Source organism: Globicephala melas, chromosome 4 (genome assembly GCF_963455315.2).
Source record: "Globicephala melas chromosome 4, mGloMel1.2, whole genome shotgun sequence".
NCBI lineage: Eukaryota > Metazoa > Chordata > Mammalia > Artiodactyla > Delphinidae > Globicephala > Globicephala melas.
Genome location: NC_083317.1, coordinates 8352310 through 8371209, shown reverse-complemented (window position 1 = coordinate 8371209; position 18900 = coordinate 8352310). Strand labels below are relative to the sequence as shown.

Here is an 18900-nt window from a genome sequence, read left to right as displayed (position 1 = left end):
CCAGTGTTTATGAAAAAATTTGAGACTGGGACAAGAAGGGGAGCCCCTTGGGGTTGGGAGCCTGGCTCTGGAGCCCTAGATCTGGGTCTGGGTCAAACTCTGCTAATCGTCTCAGAACCTCTCAAGTCTCAGCTTCTTCATTTCATAAAACAGGAATAATGATAGTACGCATCATTGTATAGGTTTGTTATGTTAATGAAATTAAAAGAGTTTATGTAATGCCCCCAGTAGAAAGCTTGGGACAGAAAAAGTGTTTAATTAATGGAAACTGCTATTATTAAAATGTGCCTTTAAAAGCAATATTGAATATAGTGGTCCTTTTCCAAGATGCCATGAATAATTTCCCTACTTCCCAAAATCTTCTCAGGGATGTCCTGCCCCAAATTTCATGATCAGAGATATATACTTTTGAATTCCATTTTTTATATTGTTAGGTTAGGTTTTTAGAACTAACTCTTGCTGAAAACAATTTTAAAATGCTGGATATGGACTTCCCTGGTGGTCCAGTGGTTAAGAATCTGCCTTCCAATGCAGGGGATGCAGAATCAATCCCTGGTCGGGGAACCAAGATCCCACGTGTCACAGGGCAACTAAGCCCTTGTGCTGCAACTACTGAGTCCGTGCCACAACTACAGAGCCCAAGTGCCACAACTAAGACCCGACTCAGCAATAAATAAATAAATAAGTAAATGCTGGATAAATAAAGAAAACATCATTTCAAAAGCACGGGACAATTGACTACATAATGAAGAACTTCCGGGCCAAATGCCAGGGTAAATCCTGAACCTACAGAGGTAAGGGGAATTCCCACAAGCCAAGGAACTTTGGCCCTGAGGTTACTTCTTATCCAGGAAACCTGGGATTTAAAAGTCAGGGCCGGGCTTCCCTGGTGGCGCAGTGGTTGAGAGTCCGCCTGCCAATGCAGGGGATACAGGTTCGTGCCCCGGTCCGGGAGGATCCCACATGCTGCGGAGCGGCTGGGCCCATGAGCCATGGCCGCTGAGCTTGCACGTCCGGAGCCTGTGCTCCGCAACGGGACAGGCCACAACAGTGAGAGGCCCGCGTACCAAAAAAAAAAACACTGCTAAAAGTCAGGGCCCATAAATAAATAAATAAATAAAAGTCAGGGTAACTGGCATCAAGATAAACATATAGATCAATGGAATAGAACTGAGAGTATAGAAATAAACATATACATTTGCAGATGACTGATTTTGGACAAGGTTCCCAAGACAACTCAAAGGGAAAGAATCATCTTTTCAACAACTATGCTGGTACAACCAGATATCCACATGCAGAAGAATGAAGATGTACCCCTATCTCACACCATGTATTACCAGGTACAAAATTAACTGAAAATGGATCAAATCCTCAATGTAAGAGCTAAAACTACAAAATTCTTCGAAGAAAACATAGATGTAAATCGTCACGACCTTGGATCAGGCACTGGTTTCTCAGATAAGACACCAAAAGTACAAGCAACAAAAGAAAAAAATAAATAAATTGGACTTCATCAAAATTTTTGAGTGGGACTTCCCTGGTGACGCGGTGGTTAAGAATCCTCCTACCAGGGGCTTCCCTGGTGGCGCAGTGGTTGAGAGTCCACCTGCCGATGCAGGGGACGCCGTTTTGTACCCCGGTCCGGGAAGATCCCACATGCCGCGAAGCGGCTGGGCCCGTGAGCCATGGCCGCTGAGCCTGCGCGTCCGGAGCCTGTGCTCCGCAACGGGAGAGGCCACAACAGTGAGAGGCCCGTGTACCGCAAAAAAAAAAAAAAAAGAATCCTCCTGCCAATGCAGGGGACACGGGTTAGAGCCCTGGTCCAGGAAGATCCCACATGCCACAGAGCAACTAAGCCCATGCGCCACAACTACTGAGCCTACGCTCTAGAGCCCAAGAGCCACAACTACTGAAGCCCATGTGCCTAGAGCCCGTGCTCCGCAATAAGAGAAGCCACCACAATGAGAAGACTGTGCACCACAACAAAGAGTAGCCCCCGCTCGTCGCAACTAGAGAAAGCCCACGGGCAGCAAGAAAGACCCAACACAGCCAAAAATAAATTAATTAAATAAATAAATTTATTTTTTAAAAAAATTTGTGCTTCAAAGAACACTTTCAAGAAAGTGAAAAGACAACCCACAAAATGGGAGAAAATATTTGCAAATCATGTATCTGATAAGAGATTTGTATCCACAATATATAAAGAATTCCCACAACTCAACAATAAAAAGACAAATACCCAATTTAAAAATGGGCAACGGATCTGACTGGACATTTCCCCAAAGAAAATATACAAGTGGCAATAGCACTTGAAAAGATGCTCAACACCATTCGTTATTAGAGAAATGCAAATCAAAACTACAATGAGATGGACTCCCCTGGTGGCGCAATGGTTAAAAATCCGACTGCCAATGCAGGGGACACGGGTTCGAGGCCTGGTCCGGGAAGATCTCACGTGCTGTGGAACAATTAAGCCCGTGTGCCACAACTACTGAGCCTGCGCTCTAGAGCCCGCAAGCCACAACTACTGAGCCCGTGTGCCACAACTACTAAAGCCCGCACGCCTAGAGCCCGAGCTCCACAAGAGAAGCCACCGCAATGAGAAGCCCATGCACTGCAACGAAGAGTAGCCCCGGCTCGTCGCAACTAGAGAAAGCCCGCGTGCAGCAACGAAGACCCAACGCAGCCAAAAATAAATTAAAAAAAAAAAATCACTACAATGAGATACTTCATCCTCAACTAGGATGGCTAAAGTCAAAAAGATGGACAATAGGGAATTTCCTGGTGGTCCAGTGGTTAGGACTCCACGCTTTCACTGCCAATCGGGTTCAGTCTCTGTCAGGGAACTAATATCTCACATGCCATGAAGCGTGACCAAAAAAAAAAAGAAAGATGGACAATAACAAATGTTGAGGATGTTGAGAAATCAGAACCCCAGTACACTGCTGGTAGAAATGTAACAGGGTGCACCCTCCTTGGAAGAGTTCATCAGTTCCTCAAAAAGCTAAACAGAGTTTCCAAAGAACCCAGAAATTCCACTCCTAGGTATATACCTAAGAGAACTAAAAATATACATCTACACACAACACAAGTACACAAGTGTTCATAGCAGCATTATTCATAATAGCCAATGAGTAGAAATACCCCAAATGTCCATCAACAGATAAATGGATAAATAAAATGTATATATCCATACAATGGGATATTATTCAGCCATGAAAGGGAATGAAGAACTGATACATGTTACAATGTAGATGAATCTTGAATACATTATGCTAAGTCTAGGAAGCCAGTCACTAAAGGTCACATATTATATGATTCTATTTGTATGAAATATTCAAATCAGACAAATCTGTAGAGTTGGAAAGTAGACTAGTGGCTCCCAGGGACAGGACCACTGGAGAGTGACTGCAAATAGGTACACAATTTTTTTTTCGGGGGGGTGATAAAAATGTTCCAGAATTAGATGGTGGTGATGACTGCACAACTACTGAATTGTAATTATACACTTTAAAAGGATGAAATTCATGCTATGTGAATTGTATCTCAATTTTAAAAAGAAAAAGAGAAGAGTCTGGAGTCCTCCAAGGTTCAACACTACCCCACAGAATCATTATGCCTTAGTATTTCATTTTTCTCCTTAAAGAGAATTCAAACTGAATTTAACTTTTCTCCTTAGGCAAACAATAATTTTTAAAGTTGAGAAACAGTGTCTTCGAGGGAAAAGTAATAAATGCAAGCCTTTATGGTCAAAAGGTCGAAACGCACTAATCAGTCTAGCCTGTTTCGAGAAAGAGAAAGCTCTACATGTAGCTTTCCCTCCCTTTTACCACCTACTTCTCCCACCTCCTCCCAGACATCCAGCCAGAGTGAGGAGGATTCACCTGGAGGGGCCAGCCTGACCAACGCTTCCGTAGGACTCTGCATTTCAAATAGGACACCTTTGATCCAGGGTGAAGAGTTGAAGTCTACAATTCAGACAAATATTTAGTTGATTCCCAGCTTTGAGAATGCAGGAAGGATGTCAGCTCAGGAGGATGAGAAGATGAAGTATCGCCTTGGCAAGAGCTGACTTTTCAGATGAGGGTGAATGGGAAACATGAAAAGGAGCGATGCAACCTCCTGCATGAGGCTAAAAGCATCTTTGTTCTCAGCGCTATCGCTGGCAGAGAATAAGGACAAATACTCAGCCAGGGGAGATACAGCCCAGAATTTAGTTGTGCAGACGTTGATGTAGCACCCTGCTGCAGCGGGCACTGGCGTGGAGCTGTGCCTCAAAGTAAGCACTTCCTGTAAAAGGAGCCAACAATGAAATCCTCACACCCAGGAGAGACGCAGGAGATAAAGCAAGGGGGGAAGGACAGGAAGCAGCCAGAGAACAATATATACACACGTCCCTGATCAAGTTTCTCAACTAGGCCGGCTGTTTCCTCACCTCAGTGCATTTCCTTTTTCTAGGAACGTGGTCCGTGAACCACAGACCATGCAAACTCCTCCAAGCAGCACTGCGGCCCCGATCAAAGCAAAGCCGCAGTGTCACCGGGACTCATCCAGGGTGTCTGCCATCCGCCCGGTGGCTAAAAGCAAACAGGCCACTTCCCATATGCACTTCCAACTGGAGACAAAGGGACAGAGGAAGAAAGGGGAAGTCAAGCAAAAGGCTTACTCCCCAAGATCAAAGGCAAAGAAGCCCTGGTCATCCCTAAACAAGGGGATGTCCTCTTCTCCTGTGCAGCCTGCAGAAAGCCCTTCCATGACCCGAGCTTGGGACTTGAGGCTGCAGTGACTACACTGATGTGTCCACTCCACTCAACTCAACACACACGTGCACCAGGAAGGGGATCCAGGGACCAACGGAATGGGGTTAAACTCTCTACAACAAATTGCCCTTCCCAAGGCTGCCTGCAGCAGGTGCGGAGCTGAAGTTCTGCAGCTAATCGGGCAATGGGAATCCCAACAACCAGTTAGGTGATGGTTAATCTATGTGCCAATTCAGCTAGGCCACGGTACCTGGACATTTGGCCAAACATCAGTCCAGAGGTGACTGTGAAGATATTTTTTAGATGTGGTTCACATTTAAAATGAGTCAGCTTTGAGTAGATTATCCTCTGTAATGTGGATGAGCCGCATCTAATCAGTTGAAGGCCTTACAAGGAAAAGACTGAGGTTCCCAGGGGAAGAGGGAATTCTGCCTCTCAACTGCCTTCAGACTCAAACTGCAACATCTATCTCCCCTGAGTTTCCAGCCTCCGGCCTGCCCTGCAGATTTGACACCACAATCACGTGAGCCAATTCCTTAAAATAATCTCTTTCTTTCTGTTTCTCTCCCCTGCCACTTCCTCCCTCTCTCTCCCTATATATGTACACATATATGTATATGTATGATGCATGCACGTGCACACGCACGCACACACACACACACACACCCTATTCTGTTTCTCAAGAGAACCCAGATAAATACAAGGTACAATCAGTTACCCTGAATAAGATCAATGTCACAGCATCGACACTGCTCATTTTCTGGCTCTTTGTTTCTCCTCTTACAAATCAGTGTAATTACATGCTAGGTTTTTAAACATCTAGTAATGAATTGAATGAAGGAGGGCTAGACACTCAGAGATGTGAAGAATCTGAAACCAGGGGAGTAAGGGGAAGAGGTTATTTCTTACTTTCAGTTATTCTCAATGCCTTTTGGGTTTGAAAACAGAAAGGATACAGGAGTACTACAAAATTCATTTTCACTCTATTATTTAAAAAGATACTATGCCCAAAAAAAAAAAAAAGATACTATGCCCCATGGTGCTCTTAAGAGAAGGGTGTTGGAAAATCAAGTGACAGTGTAAGGGATATGACAAGTCCACAGCAAGCAAGAGCTGAAATAATAAAGTGACCCAGGTGAGACTTAAGGTGGTTCTGCAAAACCGCAACTGACCAGAAACTCAAGAAAAAGGGTGGTCTAGGTGTTCTAATTTTCTGAATAAATGAGAGCTAATCAGAAAATAATAGAAATACCCTTGTTGTCATAACCTTTTTCTATTATGTGTGTTCTTCTTCTTTTTTTTTTTAACTTTTTTCTTTTTGGCCACGCAGCTCACAGGGTCTTAGTTCCCAGACCAGGGATCGAACCCATGCCCCCTGCAATGAAAGCACAGAGTCTTAACCACTGGACTGCCAGGGAAGTCCCTATCATGTGTGTTCTTTAGATGCTCCATAAGCACCTGAGACCCAACGTCTACAGGGTACTGCACTAGCATCCCCAATTGTTCACTTTATATCCCTGCCCCACTGATGTTGGTAACCCGAGGAAGAGGAGAAGTTTTAACAGACATACCAAGTGTTCTGGTTATCCACTGCCGGTAACAAACCACCCCAACATTTAGTGGCTTACACTCATCATTTATTTTGCTCACAAATCTCAATTTGGGCAGAGCTTAACGAGGACGGCTCAACTCTGCTCCACATGGCATCAGCGAGGATGGTTCAACTGGGCCTGGACGATCCACCTCCAAGGTGGCTTCCTCACGCAGCTGGCAAGCTGGAGCCGCCTGCCAGCTGGGAACTCAACTAGGACGGTCCACTGAGGGCCTCAGTTCTTCTTCATGGGAACCTTGCCACAGGGCAGCTTGAGCTTCCTTACAGCATGGGAGCTAGGTTCCAAGAACCCAGGTGGAAGCTGCAAGGTTTCTTATGATCTAGCCTTGGAGGCCCCAGAATGTCTCTTCTACCACATCCTATTAGATAAACAAATCACCAAGGTCAGCCTAGATTCAAGAGAGGGGTATAAGACTCCACCTCTCAATAAGAGAAAGGAATTTGCAGCCATCTTAAATCTACTACACTGAGTTTCAGCCAGCTGTCTCACTCCTCCACTCTGTGTGAGACAGACATGCTCTTTTGGTCTGGTCCCTGCAAGGGAAAGATGTGTGGAGCAGAGCCTAGAGAAGTCGCAGCTTGAAACAGCAGCAGCAAACCTGCTCAGCCTACGTGTGACATGAGCAAAAACAAAGATTTGTTGTTAGAAGCCACTGAAATTCTGAGGTCACCTGTTATTTCAGCAAAGCTGACTAAAACAAGGTGCAAAACTGCATTCTTTACAGGGGTCCCTCCACCAGCCCCTCCTGCCGTATTCCCTGTCTCCAGGAATGACCCACCATCCACCCCCAAATCCCTCATCATCTCATAAAAAGTTCCTACATTTGGCCCCGTCTCCCCTTCCTATTACCAATACTCTGTGAGGCTCGTCTCCGTTCCCACATGGAGTACAACCTGTTCCAGGTTTGCCTCCCTCCAATCCAGTCTCCAGTCTGCCTGAATTGTGATCTTTCTAACGTACAAATCTGCTAATTCTGCTAAAAAAATTTTTTTTAAAGGGAAAAGAAAACCAAAAAAGAATAACAGTTTTTTTAAAAAAGAAAAGAAAAAAGTTTTAGCCTACTGTCCATAGGATAAAGTCCAAATTCCTAATTAGTGCAAAGAAAACTTTTACAATCTGTGTATCCTGTGTATTTGCCATACTATTAAAGAACATTCAGTTTTGCTACACAAAAAACAAGAACAACAAACAGCATGAAGGTCATAGATATATTAAGTCAGTAACTTTTAAGACGTGCTAAAGATAGGGGAGACAAAAGGAACGTATGTGTGTTGAACATCGATAAAAGGGACAGAACAAAAGACAGTATTCCTCCTAAGCAGAAAGTCATGGATGGACCAAGTAAATCTTAAATATTAGTAAGACACAAATCATGCCACCTCCAGACTGACAGTTATGTCATCCCTAAATCAGCCACCCATTAGGGTCCCATGCATATTCTGCCTAGAAAAACAGGTAAAATGCACAGCTTCTAGCAGGTCACTAGCAAGCCACAGCTCTTCCAGGCGTACATGTCCCAAATCTCTCTAACAGAACAAGTGTGTGCCGGCCACAGGCATCCTCCATCTGCCAAGTCCCCTGTTTAACCTCAGCTCTGGTCCTTGTAACCACACCCTCGGCGGGGAAGGCAGATGCAGCAGAGAGAGACAGGATGTGTGAACACTGCCTAGCTCAGGGGTGCAGTACCGCAAAAAAAAAAAAAATTAAAAAAAACTCAGATATTACTTCCCTCCCCTGGAACATCCTTCCTGACGCCACCACATCTGGATAGATTCACCATCACCCCCATACTTGCTTTCCCAGAGCACTTTTCACAATGAACTTTTTTTTTTTTTTTTTTTTTTTTTTTTTTTGCGGCACGCGGGCCTCTCACTGTTGTGGCCTCTCCCGCTGCGGAGCACAGGCTCCGGACGCGCATGCTCAGCGGCCATGGTTCACGGGCCCAGCCGCTCCGCGGCATGTGGGATCTTCCGCGACCGGGGCACGAACCCGTGTCCCCTGCATCAGCAGGCGGACTCTCAACCACTGCGCCACCAGGGAAGCCCCACAATGAACTTTAATTGTTCCTTTCCTTAGCTGTCTTCTCCCTGACACTGTGAGCTCCTTAAGATGACCGTGACTGTCGTCTCTAAAGGCATCTTTCATCTCCATACGACATATCGCCAGCCCTAGTACACAATCTGGCACATAATAGGCACTCAGTAAACCTTGGATGGAGGAATGAATGAAGGCCTTGATAGAACAATAGGAACATGAGTGAACTTTCTGCAATAAGAGAACTGTGTAAGTTCTTTGGGTCAGAGATTCTTACAGAACAGGACTGCTAATGTAAGCACAGAAGATACTGAAAATTGAGCTGAATCTGCCACAACCCATTGGTATCTATTATGGCACTTAACAAAATAATTAGAACACAGTCTACTGTGCAATAAATATCTGTTAGTGAAAGAATGACTAAGTGAAAATAGGAATATGTGAATGCTACATTTTTTAAACTTAATTCCTGAGATTCATTCATTTGCTGTTGGGGGTGTGCAGAAAAACCACAGATGCAAGCCATCTGAGATATCCAAAGTTTCAAAAGATGTCATTTTCTGACATCTGTAAGAACGGTATTGCATCTGTAAGCATGGTATTGTACAATCCTAAAAATGGGAAAGAATGTAAGGTCTCAACAAGTTCAAAAGTCTTTCCTCCATAATGTATTTGCTGTTAAATATCTTAGGATCCTGTCAAATTCAAATGACTTTAGAGTTAGGTGAAAAATACATAGAGTCATAAGAGCCCCCAAGCTGCAAAATCCCATCAAACAATCAACCTGAATGGTAACAGCAGACCGAGAAGACAGAGACCTGTGAAATCAACTCCTTTTTAAGATCTGAAGCCCAGGGACTTCCCTGGGGCGCAGTGGTTAAGAATCTGCCTGCCAATGCAGGGGACACGGGTTCGTGCCCTGGTCCGGGAAGATCCCACATGCCGCCGAGCAACTAAGCCCGTGTGCCACAACTACTGAGCCTGTGCTCTAGAGCTCACGAGTCACAACTACTGAGCCCACGTGCCACAGCTACTGAAGCCCGCGGACCTAGAGACCATGCTCCGCAACAGGAGAAGCCACCGCAACGAGAAGCCCGCGCACTGCAATGAAGAGTAGCCCCCGCTCTCCGCAACTAGAGAAAGCCCTCGCGCAGCAACGAAGACCCAGTGCAACCAGAAATAAATAAATAAAAATAAATTTATTTTTTAAAAAAAGATCTGAAGCCCCGTTTACAAAATGGAGCTCTGTGTAATAGCCAGAGTGGTCCAACATATGGCTCTAGACATCTCCAGCTCCTGGCTGCAAGACCCACCAAACCCTCTGATCACAAAAAAGATGAGTTAACTGGATAGTACCCTTGCTGGGTAGGCATCATTTTACCCCCAGAAAGTTAAGAACTAAGTAACCGCCATTAAGCGAGATCTTAATTAAATTACCCTTAGAAGGTAAATTAAATAACTGTGACAGAAATGCTAATTATCTGCCAATATCTAGCCTTTTTTTCTCCCTTGTAATAACAGAACTCCAGGTTTCTACCGAATCCATGGCTGTCCAGCTATGGACTGCATTTCTCAGCCTCCCCTGCAGCTAAGTGATAGGAGCAGAAGTGACAAGTGAAAGTTCTAGATCACAGTTTTAAAGAGGAACCTGGTTGGTCCCTACCGTCCTTCTTCGTCCCCCATTCTGAGGGCTGGGATGTGGATGAGGTTGGCAGTGGGGGGGCGAGGGGTAGCAGGAACCAGCCTCCACCAAGAGAGAGAAGAAGGATGGCAGAGGGGAGACAACAGAGCAACAAGATAGAAGGGAGCTGGGTCCCTGGATGGCCTTCCAGAGCAAGACCACGCCTTCAGAGATGAGTAAACTTCTTCTTTGAACCACTGTGGGCTGGGTATCATTTGTTACAACAGCTTAGACTGTACGTTACATAATACAGTAACTGTGCTGCTTAAGATGCTGTGTGTGGACTTCCCTGGCAGTTCAGCGGTTAAGACTCCGTGCTTCCACCGAAGGATTCGATCCCCGGTCGGGGAACTAAGATCCCACAAGCCACAAAGCATGGCCAAAACAATAAATAAATAAATAAAATATTTTAAATGCTATGTGTATAAAGATATACACTAAGTAACAACAATTTAGGAAATTAAGAGCACAGCAGTCATATTTTTGTGTTAAAAAGGAATCCATGCATATTTAATATTTTATGCAATTGCAATATTTTAGAAGTTCTGGCCCTCATTTTAAATTGAAATCTTACTAAATATATATAGCATTAGAATATATAAGAAAACTTCAAGGGCTTCCCTGGTGGCACAGTGGTTGAGAATCCGCCCGCCAATGCAGGGGACATGGGTTCGAGCCCTGGTCCAGAAAGATCCCACATGCCGCAGAGCAACTAAGCCCCTGCGCCACAACTACTGAAGCCCGTACGCCTAGGGCCCGTGCTCCGCAACAGAAGCCACCGCAATGAGAAACCCGCGCACGGCAACGAAGAGTAGCCCCCGCTCGCCACAACTAGAGAAAGCCCACACACAGCAACAAAGACCCAACGCAGCCAAAAATAAATAAATTTTTTTAAAAAAAGAAAACTTCAACCTTTAATCTGATAACTTCAGTTTTCTTATCTTTAAAAATGACAATAATGGACTTTCCTGGCAGTCCAGTGGTTAAGACTCCACGATTCCACTGAAGGGGGCATGGGTTCGATCTCTGGCTGGGGAACTAAGATCCCACATGCCACACACCACAGCCAAAAAAAAAAAAAAAAAAAACAAATTACAATAATATCTTGTAGAATTGTAAGCATTACAGGTAATACATATACATGCCAAGCAGGGGCTCAATAAATTTTATCATTATTATCATAAGTATATATAAGGCTTAATAAAACAGTAGGAACCTGCAGGAGAAAACATAATGTCATAGCATAGTAGGCTACTCTCAGGCTACCTGCCAAATCCTATGCCCCCTCCCGAGCCCCAAACAAAGGAGAGTTTCCTGCTCTCCTTTACTTCACCTATCTCCTAACTCATTTCTATCCACCTTGAGTTGTAGTCAATTATTTCCAGTCTTATTCCTCTCTTCCTTTTTGTTCATCCAAATCCAATGTCTTTTTTTTTTTAATATTTATTTAATTTATTTTTGGCTGCGTCGGGTCTTAGTTGTGGTACTCAGGATCTTCGCTGAGGCACACAGGCTTCTCTAGTTGTGGTGAGCGGTTTTTCTATTTCTAGTTGTGTTGCACAGGCTCCAGGGCGCGAGGACTCTGTAGCTGTGATGCCTGGGCTCCAGCTGAGGCAGGTGAGCTCCGTAGTTGTGGCACGCGAGCTCAGTAGTTGCGGCGCGCGGGCACAGTTGCCCCGCGGCATGTGGGATCTCAGTTCCCTGACCAGGGGTCGAACCCTCGTCCCCTGCACTGTAAGGCGGATTCTTTACCAATGGACTACCAGGGAAGTCCCCAATGTAATTTCTTAAAGACAGTGTTTGTGAGATGGAGGTCCAGTGACTATGGCTTTCTGTCATCAGCAAAACCCCTCCTGGATTATCCACGCGGCAGGCAGGGAACATACGGTGGGTGAGTGAAGGCAGAAAGGACTCGTCACAGACACCCAAGCAGAAGCAGCACCCAAGGCGGATTAGGGTCAGATTTCCATGAACCTGAGAGGTGCTGGCTTTGGTCAGAAGGCATCCATGGAGAGCTTACGCCAGAGTACAAGCCCACTGGATGTGTGTCTAGAAAGATAACTGGCCATCCAGAGGAAACCGCACGGAAGGCACCCAAGATGGGATGACATCTTCACAGTTTCAACAAAAAGATAATGAAGAAGAGAATGGAATGAGGAGGGATGGAAGTGAAGGAGTAAAGCGGAGACACCTGGGGAGTGGAATGAGTAGAACTCCTAACCGAATGGTAGGAAGGACGCAGGAGGGGGTGAAAGGAAGCACAGTTTAGGGTGTTCACCTGAGATTTTCTTTTTTTCCAGCAGAGGAATATAAACAACCAGTGTGGGACACATTACTGAGTTTGAAGTGCTTTCAGAATACTTGGGGTGAAATCTCCAGGAAGTATGCGGCAATATAAATCATCTGATTTTGGAAGCAGTAAATTGTGGGGCGGGACCCTGTGACCTGGGGAGAGACTTGATTAGCGCTGCGCAACAACATGCCTCAAGCCACAGAACAACTTAAAACACAGGCAGCTTTTTTCTTTTTCTTTTTTGGCTGCACCGCATTGCATGCAGGATCTTAGTTCACCCACCAGGGATCACACCCGTGCCCCCTGCAGTGTAGAGTGGAAGCACAGGGTCTTAACCACTGGACTGCCAGGGAAGTCCCAAAACACAGGTAGGTTTAAATCTAGCAGCCACATTAAAAAGATAAAAAGAGGGCTTCCCTGGTGGTGCGGTGGTTGAGAGTCCGCCTGCCGACGCAGGGGACGCGCGTTCGTGCCCCGCTCCGGGAGGGTCCCGCATGCCGCGGAGCGGCTGGGCCTGTGCGTACGGGGCCTGTGCTCCACGGTGGGAGAGGCCACAGCGGTGAGAGGCCCGTGTACCGCAAAAAAAAAAAAAAAAAGTTGAAAAGAAACAGGTGAAAGTAATTTTACATATATATATATGTGTATATATATGTGTATATATATATATGTGTGTGTGTATATATATATATATATATATATAAAAAATTTCCCCCCAACCCCCCAGCCATGCTACACAGCCTTCGGGATCTTAGTTCCCTGACCAGGGAGTAAACTTGGGCCCAGCAGTGAGAGAGTGAGAGTGCCGAATCCTAACCACTGGGAATTCCCTACTAATATATTTTTATTTAACCCAAAATATCAGAAAAGAAAGGGAATCAATCACAAAGGCCAGGAAAGAGCACTCATAAAAATACCAAATTAGTTTTGATTATGGTACACAAATGAAAAACACGGTACTCACAGTTTCCAAAGACGACGATGGTCTCTGTAAAGTGTCACCTTGCACCCAAATGCTCTCTGTCACAAATGCTATGTGTTCTGCTTCAAGTATAAAAGGAGAAACCAGAAACAGGGCCCATTTGTTCAAGTCATCAATGGACTGGATAGAGGGAAAGAAACACAAAAAGGAAGGATTCAATATGACTTCAAACCACAACTGCTATTTATATCAACATCCAGGACAGCCCCGCCTCTGCAATTCCAGGTGGCATCTAAATAAATAAGGTCATTGGATGCTTTCCTATAGACCATATTAACCCTGCATTTTTTTGTTTAACTGTGACTGTTTAAACAGCTGCAACATCCCTCGATGTCTCATGACAGTTTTAACATCTCTAGACATTTCTTATCAAGCAATTAATTCTGAAACTTATTCCCACCATTCCTTACTGCTGAGAGCATGTAGGAACCTTGCAAATTACAACTTGGCAGCACATTTAAAGATGAGGCAGCTCAGGGACTTCCCTGGCGGTCCAGTGGTTAGGACCCCGTGCTTCCACTGCAGAGGGCACGGGTTTGATCCCTGGTCGGGGAACTAAGATCCCACATGCTGCTCAGCATGGCCAAAAAGAAAGGAAAAGATGAGGTGGCTCAGAAGTGCATGATGGTCAGCAGAAGCCTGTTCCTGACAGATGCCCGAAGGGCTATTCCTCCTTTTCCTCCAGCCATTACAGCATCAAGATTGGTTAGCAGGGACTTCCCTGGTGGCGCAGTGGTTAAGAATCCACCTGCCAATGCAGGGGACACGGGTTCGAGCCCTGGTCCTGAAGATTCCACATGCCGCGGGGCAACTACGCCCGTGCGCCACAACTACTGAGCGTGAGCTCTAGAGCCCACGAGCCACAACTACTGAGCCCACATGCCACAAACACTGAAGCCCGCGCACCTAGAACCCGTGCTCCGCAACAAGAGAAGCCTCCACAATGAGAAGCCCGCGCACAGCAACTGAGTAGCTCCCGCTCACCACAACTAGAGGAAGCCCTCGCGTAGCAACGAAGACCCAACGCAACCAAAAATAATTTAATTTTTTTTTAATTAAAAAAAAAAGATTGGTTAGCAGATTGGATGTGTCCATTAGTCTCTGCTCTTCTCCTGAAATTTCTCTAAAAGGACTGTACGTTAATCTACACTAAAAACAAGGCACATCCTTAGCAGAAAAAGCTGAAATTTAAGGCTGCCCCTCCGGGGCGGGGGGCTTTATCATCACCCCGCCCCCGCAAAAAAAAAGGCATTTGGGTCAAGCTCCACAGTTGCTTATCAGTTCAAATCTGCCCTTGCTGGGAAGAACGGAAAGTATTTTCACCAGGCCTAGCAACCTGGCACAAAGCAGAAGCTTAATAAATATCTGTTGAATCAATTAATGAATGAAAATGAGGGAGAAAAAAACTCCTCCTATGGGTAAACATAATTATCAATATAATAGTTAAAAACAAAAGACAGACTGTCCACTTTACTCATAGAAAATGTGTATAGTAAACAAAAAGCTTAAAATTTCTGGTTTGTATAAACTCTCTTTGGTGATACTTACCAGTTCTTGGGGGACCTTCAATTATATAAACATACACTTTCAGTACTTATGCATATGATTTTAAGTATATAAGGTATGGAGACAGCAAGGGCATAAGATTCAGTTCTGTAAAGTTACTCCAGCCCAGGTAGACCGACAATAGGTATGTACTGAACCAAATCACCAGCCCCACGATATCTGCAATCTTAAGTAACAGTAGCTAATCACAAATAGTCAAACTTTCCAATTGTAGGCCTTGAACATCAGAGCTTAAACTCAACAACCACTACTTCATTCGTTGAAATACTGAGTAACTATTACAGGTCAAGCTGCTTAGCTAAACAGACCCAGTTCCTAGGGAGAAAAGGATAAAAACCGGACATAATGGAAAAGAATATATATATATATATATATATATATATATAAACTGAACCACTCTGCTATACAGCAGAAATTAGCACAACATTGTAAATCAACTACACTTCAATTTAAAAAATGAAAAAAAAAGTCACAATAAAAAAATAAAAACTGGAAATATGAAGTGCAATTTAAAAAGTCTATGAGCATACAGAGCTGGCTGGTCACATCTAGTCTGGAAACTCAGGGACATCTCTGTGAGACAGTGATTTCTGGGCAAAGCTCTAAGGAGGACAGCAAGTTACAAAAACCCCGAAAGCCCAAAGCGGGTTTGGCCCAGGTGTCCCTACTGGACACCTGCTGGAGCAGTCAGCAAGGGCTGAGGAGCATTAGTTACAGTTATCAAAGCTAACAGAAGCCCAATAAAGTCATGGAGATGTGCAAAAGTAAAACTGTCTCCCAAGAGAATTAAAGACATTTGCATCTCATTATTTTTTGGATGTTCATTATTTCTACTCTAATCTAAATCTCTTAGAGGTGTTTTTTTTTTAATAAATTGATTGATTGATTGATTGATTGGCTGCGTTGGGTCTTCATTGCGCACGCGGGCTTTCTCTGGTTGCAGCCAGCTGGAGGCTACTCTTCCTTGAGCTGTGTGGGCTTCTCATCAGGGTGGCCTCTCCTGTCCCCTAGAGCATGGGCTCTAGGCGTGGGGACTTTGGTAGTTGTGGCTTGCGGGCTCTAAAGCACAGGCTCAGTAGTTGTGGCACATGGGCTTAGTTGCTCCGTGGCATGTGGGATCTTCCCCGATCAGGGATCGAACCCGTGTTCCCTGCATTGGCAGGCAGATTCTTAACCACTGCCCCACTAGGAAACTCCCTAGAGGTTATTTTTTAAGTAAATGAATCCAGTTTGGAAACCACTACTATAAAAAAATCCACCCCTCAATTATTCCTCATTTTATCTTTCTCAGTCAGGGTTCCTTACAAGAATTAAGCCCTCCTTCCCTCAGGAGTCCATTGTATGTAATGAATGAACACCTAGGCGATATTACATATGCACTCTCTTAGAACTTATCATATTCTGTGTTATATAGTATACCAACAAGGATGGGCATTTTTTTAAAATAAATAAATATATTTATTTATTTATTTTTGGCTGCGTTGGGTCTTTGTTGCTGCCCGCGGGCTTTTGCAGACTTTTTCTAGTTGCGCCGAGCGGGGGCTACACTTCGTCGCAGTGCGCGGGCTTCTCATTGCGGTGGCTTCTCTTGTTGTGGAGCACGGGCTCTAGGCGCGCAGGCTTCAGTAGTTGTGGCGCGCGGGCTTAGTTGCTCCTCAGCATGCGGGGTCCTCCCGGACTGGGGCTCGCACCTGTGTCCCCTGCATTGTCAGGCAGATTCTTAACCACTGCGTCACCAGGGAAGTCCCAGATGGGTATTTTTGATTTGTAGCATCAAAGTATAATCCCATGTCTAAGCATAACCTCAACAAAATATTCAAACCTGAGATAAGATTTTAATTCCCACATGGTGTATGGTTTCACACACAAAGAAAATCTCATTTTAATGCTATGAGTGATCGAACTTTCCAGAAGGAAGAGGAAAGGACAAGAAACCCATCAAAAGCAAAACACTTTTAAATGTTAATGACAAAGTGGGTGAAGTCAATGGAAATTTGCACAGAACTGCACTGTGAAGCCCATTTCTGATAGCTGAGTGGAAAGAACTATTGTTCCCATCCACAGAAAGAGAGCTGAGGTTTTGCAGTGATCAAACGACAGCCCCAGGTCACACTGTGGGTGACAGAGCCGGTTGAACTTACAGCCTTACAGCCACCAGGCTAAGTATTGGGCCAAAAGACAAGATTGTGTGCAAACCGAAACTAAAAAGATTCAGAGATAATCAGTAGGTGCCCGACTGGTAAATGACGCAGCTGACAGGAGCGGGGGACAGGGCAGTTTTTGTCACCTCGGGAACACCTGACAGAAAGCTGAGGATTTGCTGTCTTTCTCTGAAATCAGGTTCAACCAAACTCCAGCCCACAGGGTAGGCGGGAGAGGATGTCAGGAAAGAGGCTCTAGGTGGGCACTGCTCAGGTGCTAATCGACTCCGCACAGGCACACAGGCACAAGCCTACATTGCACCGCCAAGAGCCAGGCGACCATACGCTCGCGCCGGCACCCCGTGGAGAGGAGACCAGATCGCCTGTCACAGTTTCGGTCTCATCCAGGCTTCCACGGGCATCGCGTGCAGTGTAGCCCCGGAGCCTGCCGCTCCCCAGACCCCACGCTCGCGACCTCCCGGCGGCGCAGAGGGTGCCCCCAGGCTGCACAGCCCATGGCGGAGCGCGGGGTCCCGGGGGCGCTTCCGGCACCGGGCAGACCCCGAGGCCGCGCCCCCGCCCCGCCCGGCCCCGCCTTCCGCGCCCCCCGGCGCCCGCGCTCGCCCGCCCACCTGGCTCTCGCCGACGCAGAAGACGCGGCCGCCGCGGCTCAGGCACACGCGGGCGCCCCGGGGCTGCGCAGTCGCGCGGCAGAAGGTGAAGGAGCAGCGCGAGGCCCGCAGCTGCTGCACCGTGGTGCGCACTAGCGCGGCGGGCCCGTGCCCCCAGCGCGCCCACAGGTACAGGTAGCACAGCGTGATGAGCATGGCCGGCCGGCCGGCGGCGGAGCGCGAGCCCGGGACGCTCGCACCACCGGCCGGCCCGCCAGAGCGCTCGGCCCCGCCCTCCCGCCGGCCGGAAGAGGCTGCGCCGCCGGGGAGAGGCCGCGCCGGCTGGAGAAGGCCGCGGGGTGGCGGGGGAGGGGGACGTTTGTATGGAGGGAGATGGGAGGCCTGGACTGGAGGGAGGGGTGTGGGGAAGGGAGGTGATGGAGGGAGAAGAGAGGCCGTGCCCGGGGAGGTGAGTGGGAGGGGATCAGGGGAGGCCACTCAGGGTGGAGGGTGGAGGTAACGGGATGGAGGGAGAAGGCGGGCGGTGAGGTAGGTTGGGGACCTGGGGGGTAAGCCCGGTAGCCCGCTTAAGCCAGAGTCTGGCCTCCTTTGCTTGAGGGGTGGGAGGCGAAATGAGGAAGGGGCTGTGTATGTGTTTATAACGTCAGCAGCCGACATTAACCAGCCAGCACCGTACCAGGAGCCAAAGTGTGCTGATACACACAACTGCTGCCCAGTCCAAGTGGGAAGATGAGGTGAGGCTGTTTTTATTAGGTTATACCAGGCCTTCATGCAAAAAGGACTTTAAGATAAATGACATAAATTCATACAGTGCAATAATAAGTGTATTTCTGGACTCTTAAAGTAAGGACAGGAAACAAGCTGAAGACAGAGGAGCACTGAAAAGGCGGCCTGGTGCTCTTGAATACGCGGGTCACCAGTTTCACTGTGATATCCTAAGATCAGTAGAGAAAGTGAAACAGGATTCAGTGTTCTTGTCCCCTGAGAGAGGCATCATGATTCCTCATGCTGACAGAGGTTTCTCCCCGGAACCTCATTTTTTTTTTAAAGGCAGTAGGTAAAGAACAGGGTCCTCAACAGCTCTGATGCAGAGCAGAGGTTTTCCCTAGGTTGCTTCCTGTTCCCTAGGTTGCATTCGATGTAAGTGGATGGCATATTGCAGTAAAAGCAGTCAGGGAGGCCACTCCCAAGTCTTTCTTAA

The 18900-nt window shown here is 46.4% G+C and overlaps 1 protein-coding gene across 1 annotated transcript in view; it reads right to left on the bottom strand.

Annotated features, from left to right (window-relative positions):
- HLCS (holocarboxylase synthetase) overlaps nt 1-17954 on the bottom strand; it is a 197850-nt gene extending 179896 nt beyond the window's left edge. Inside the window, exons 1-2 of the mRNA XM_030880866.2 lie at nt 17700-17954; nt 13343-13480 (exon numbers count right to left, since the gene is read on the bottom strand). Of these exons, the coding sequence (XP_030736726.1) occupies nt 13343-13480; nt 17700-17894 (333 nt within the window). The 5' untranslated portion in view covers nt 17895-17954. The remainder of the gene's footprint in view (nt 1-13342; nt 13481-17699) is intronic.
- Nucleotides 17955-18900: the final 946 nt, after the last annotated feature.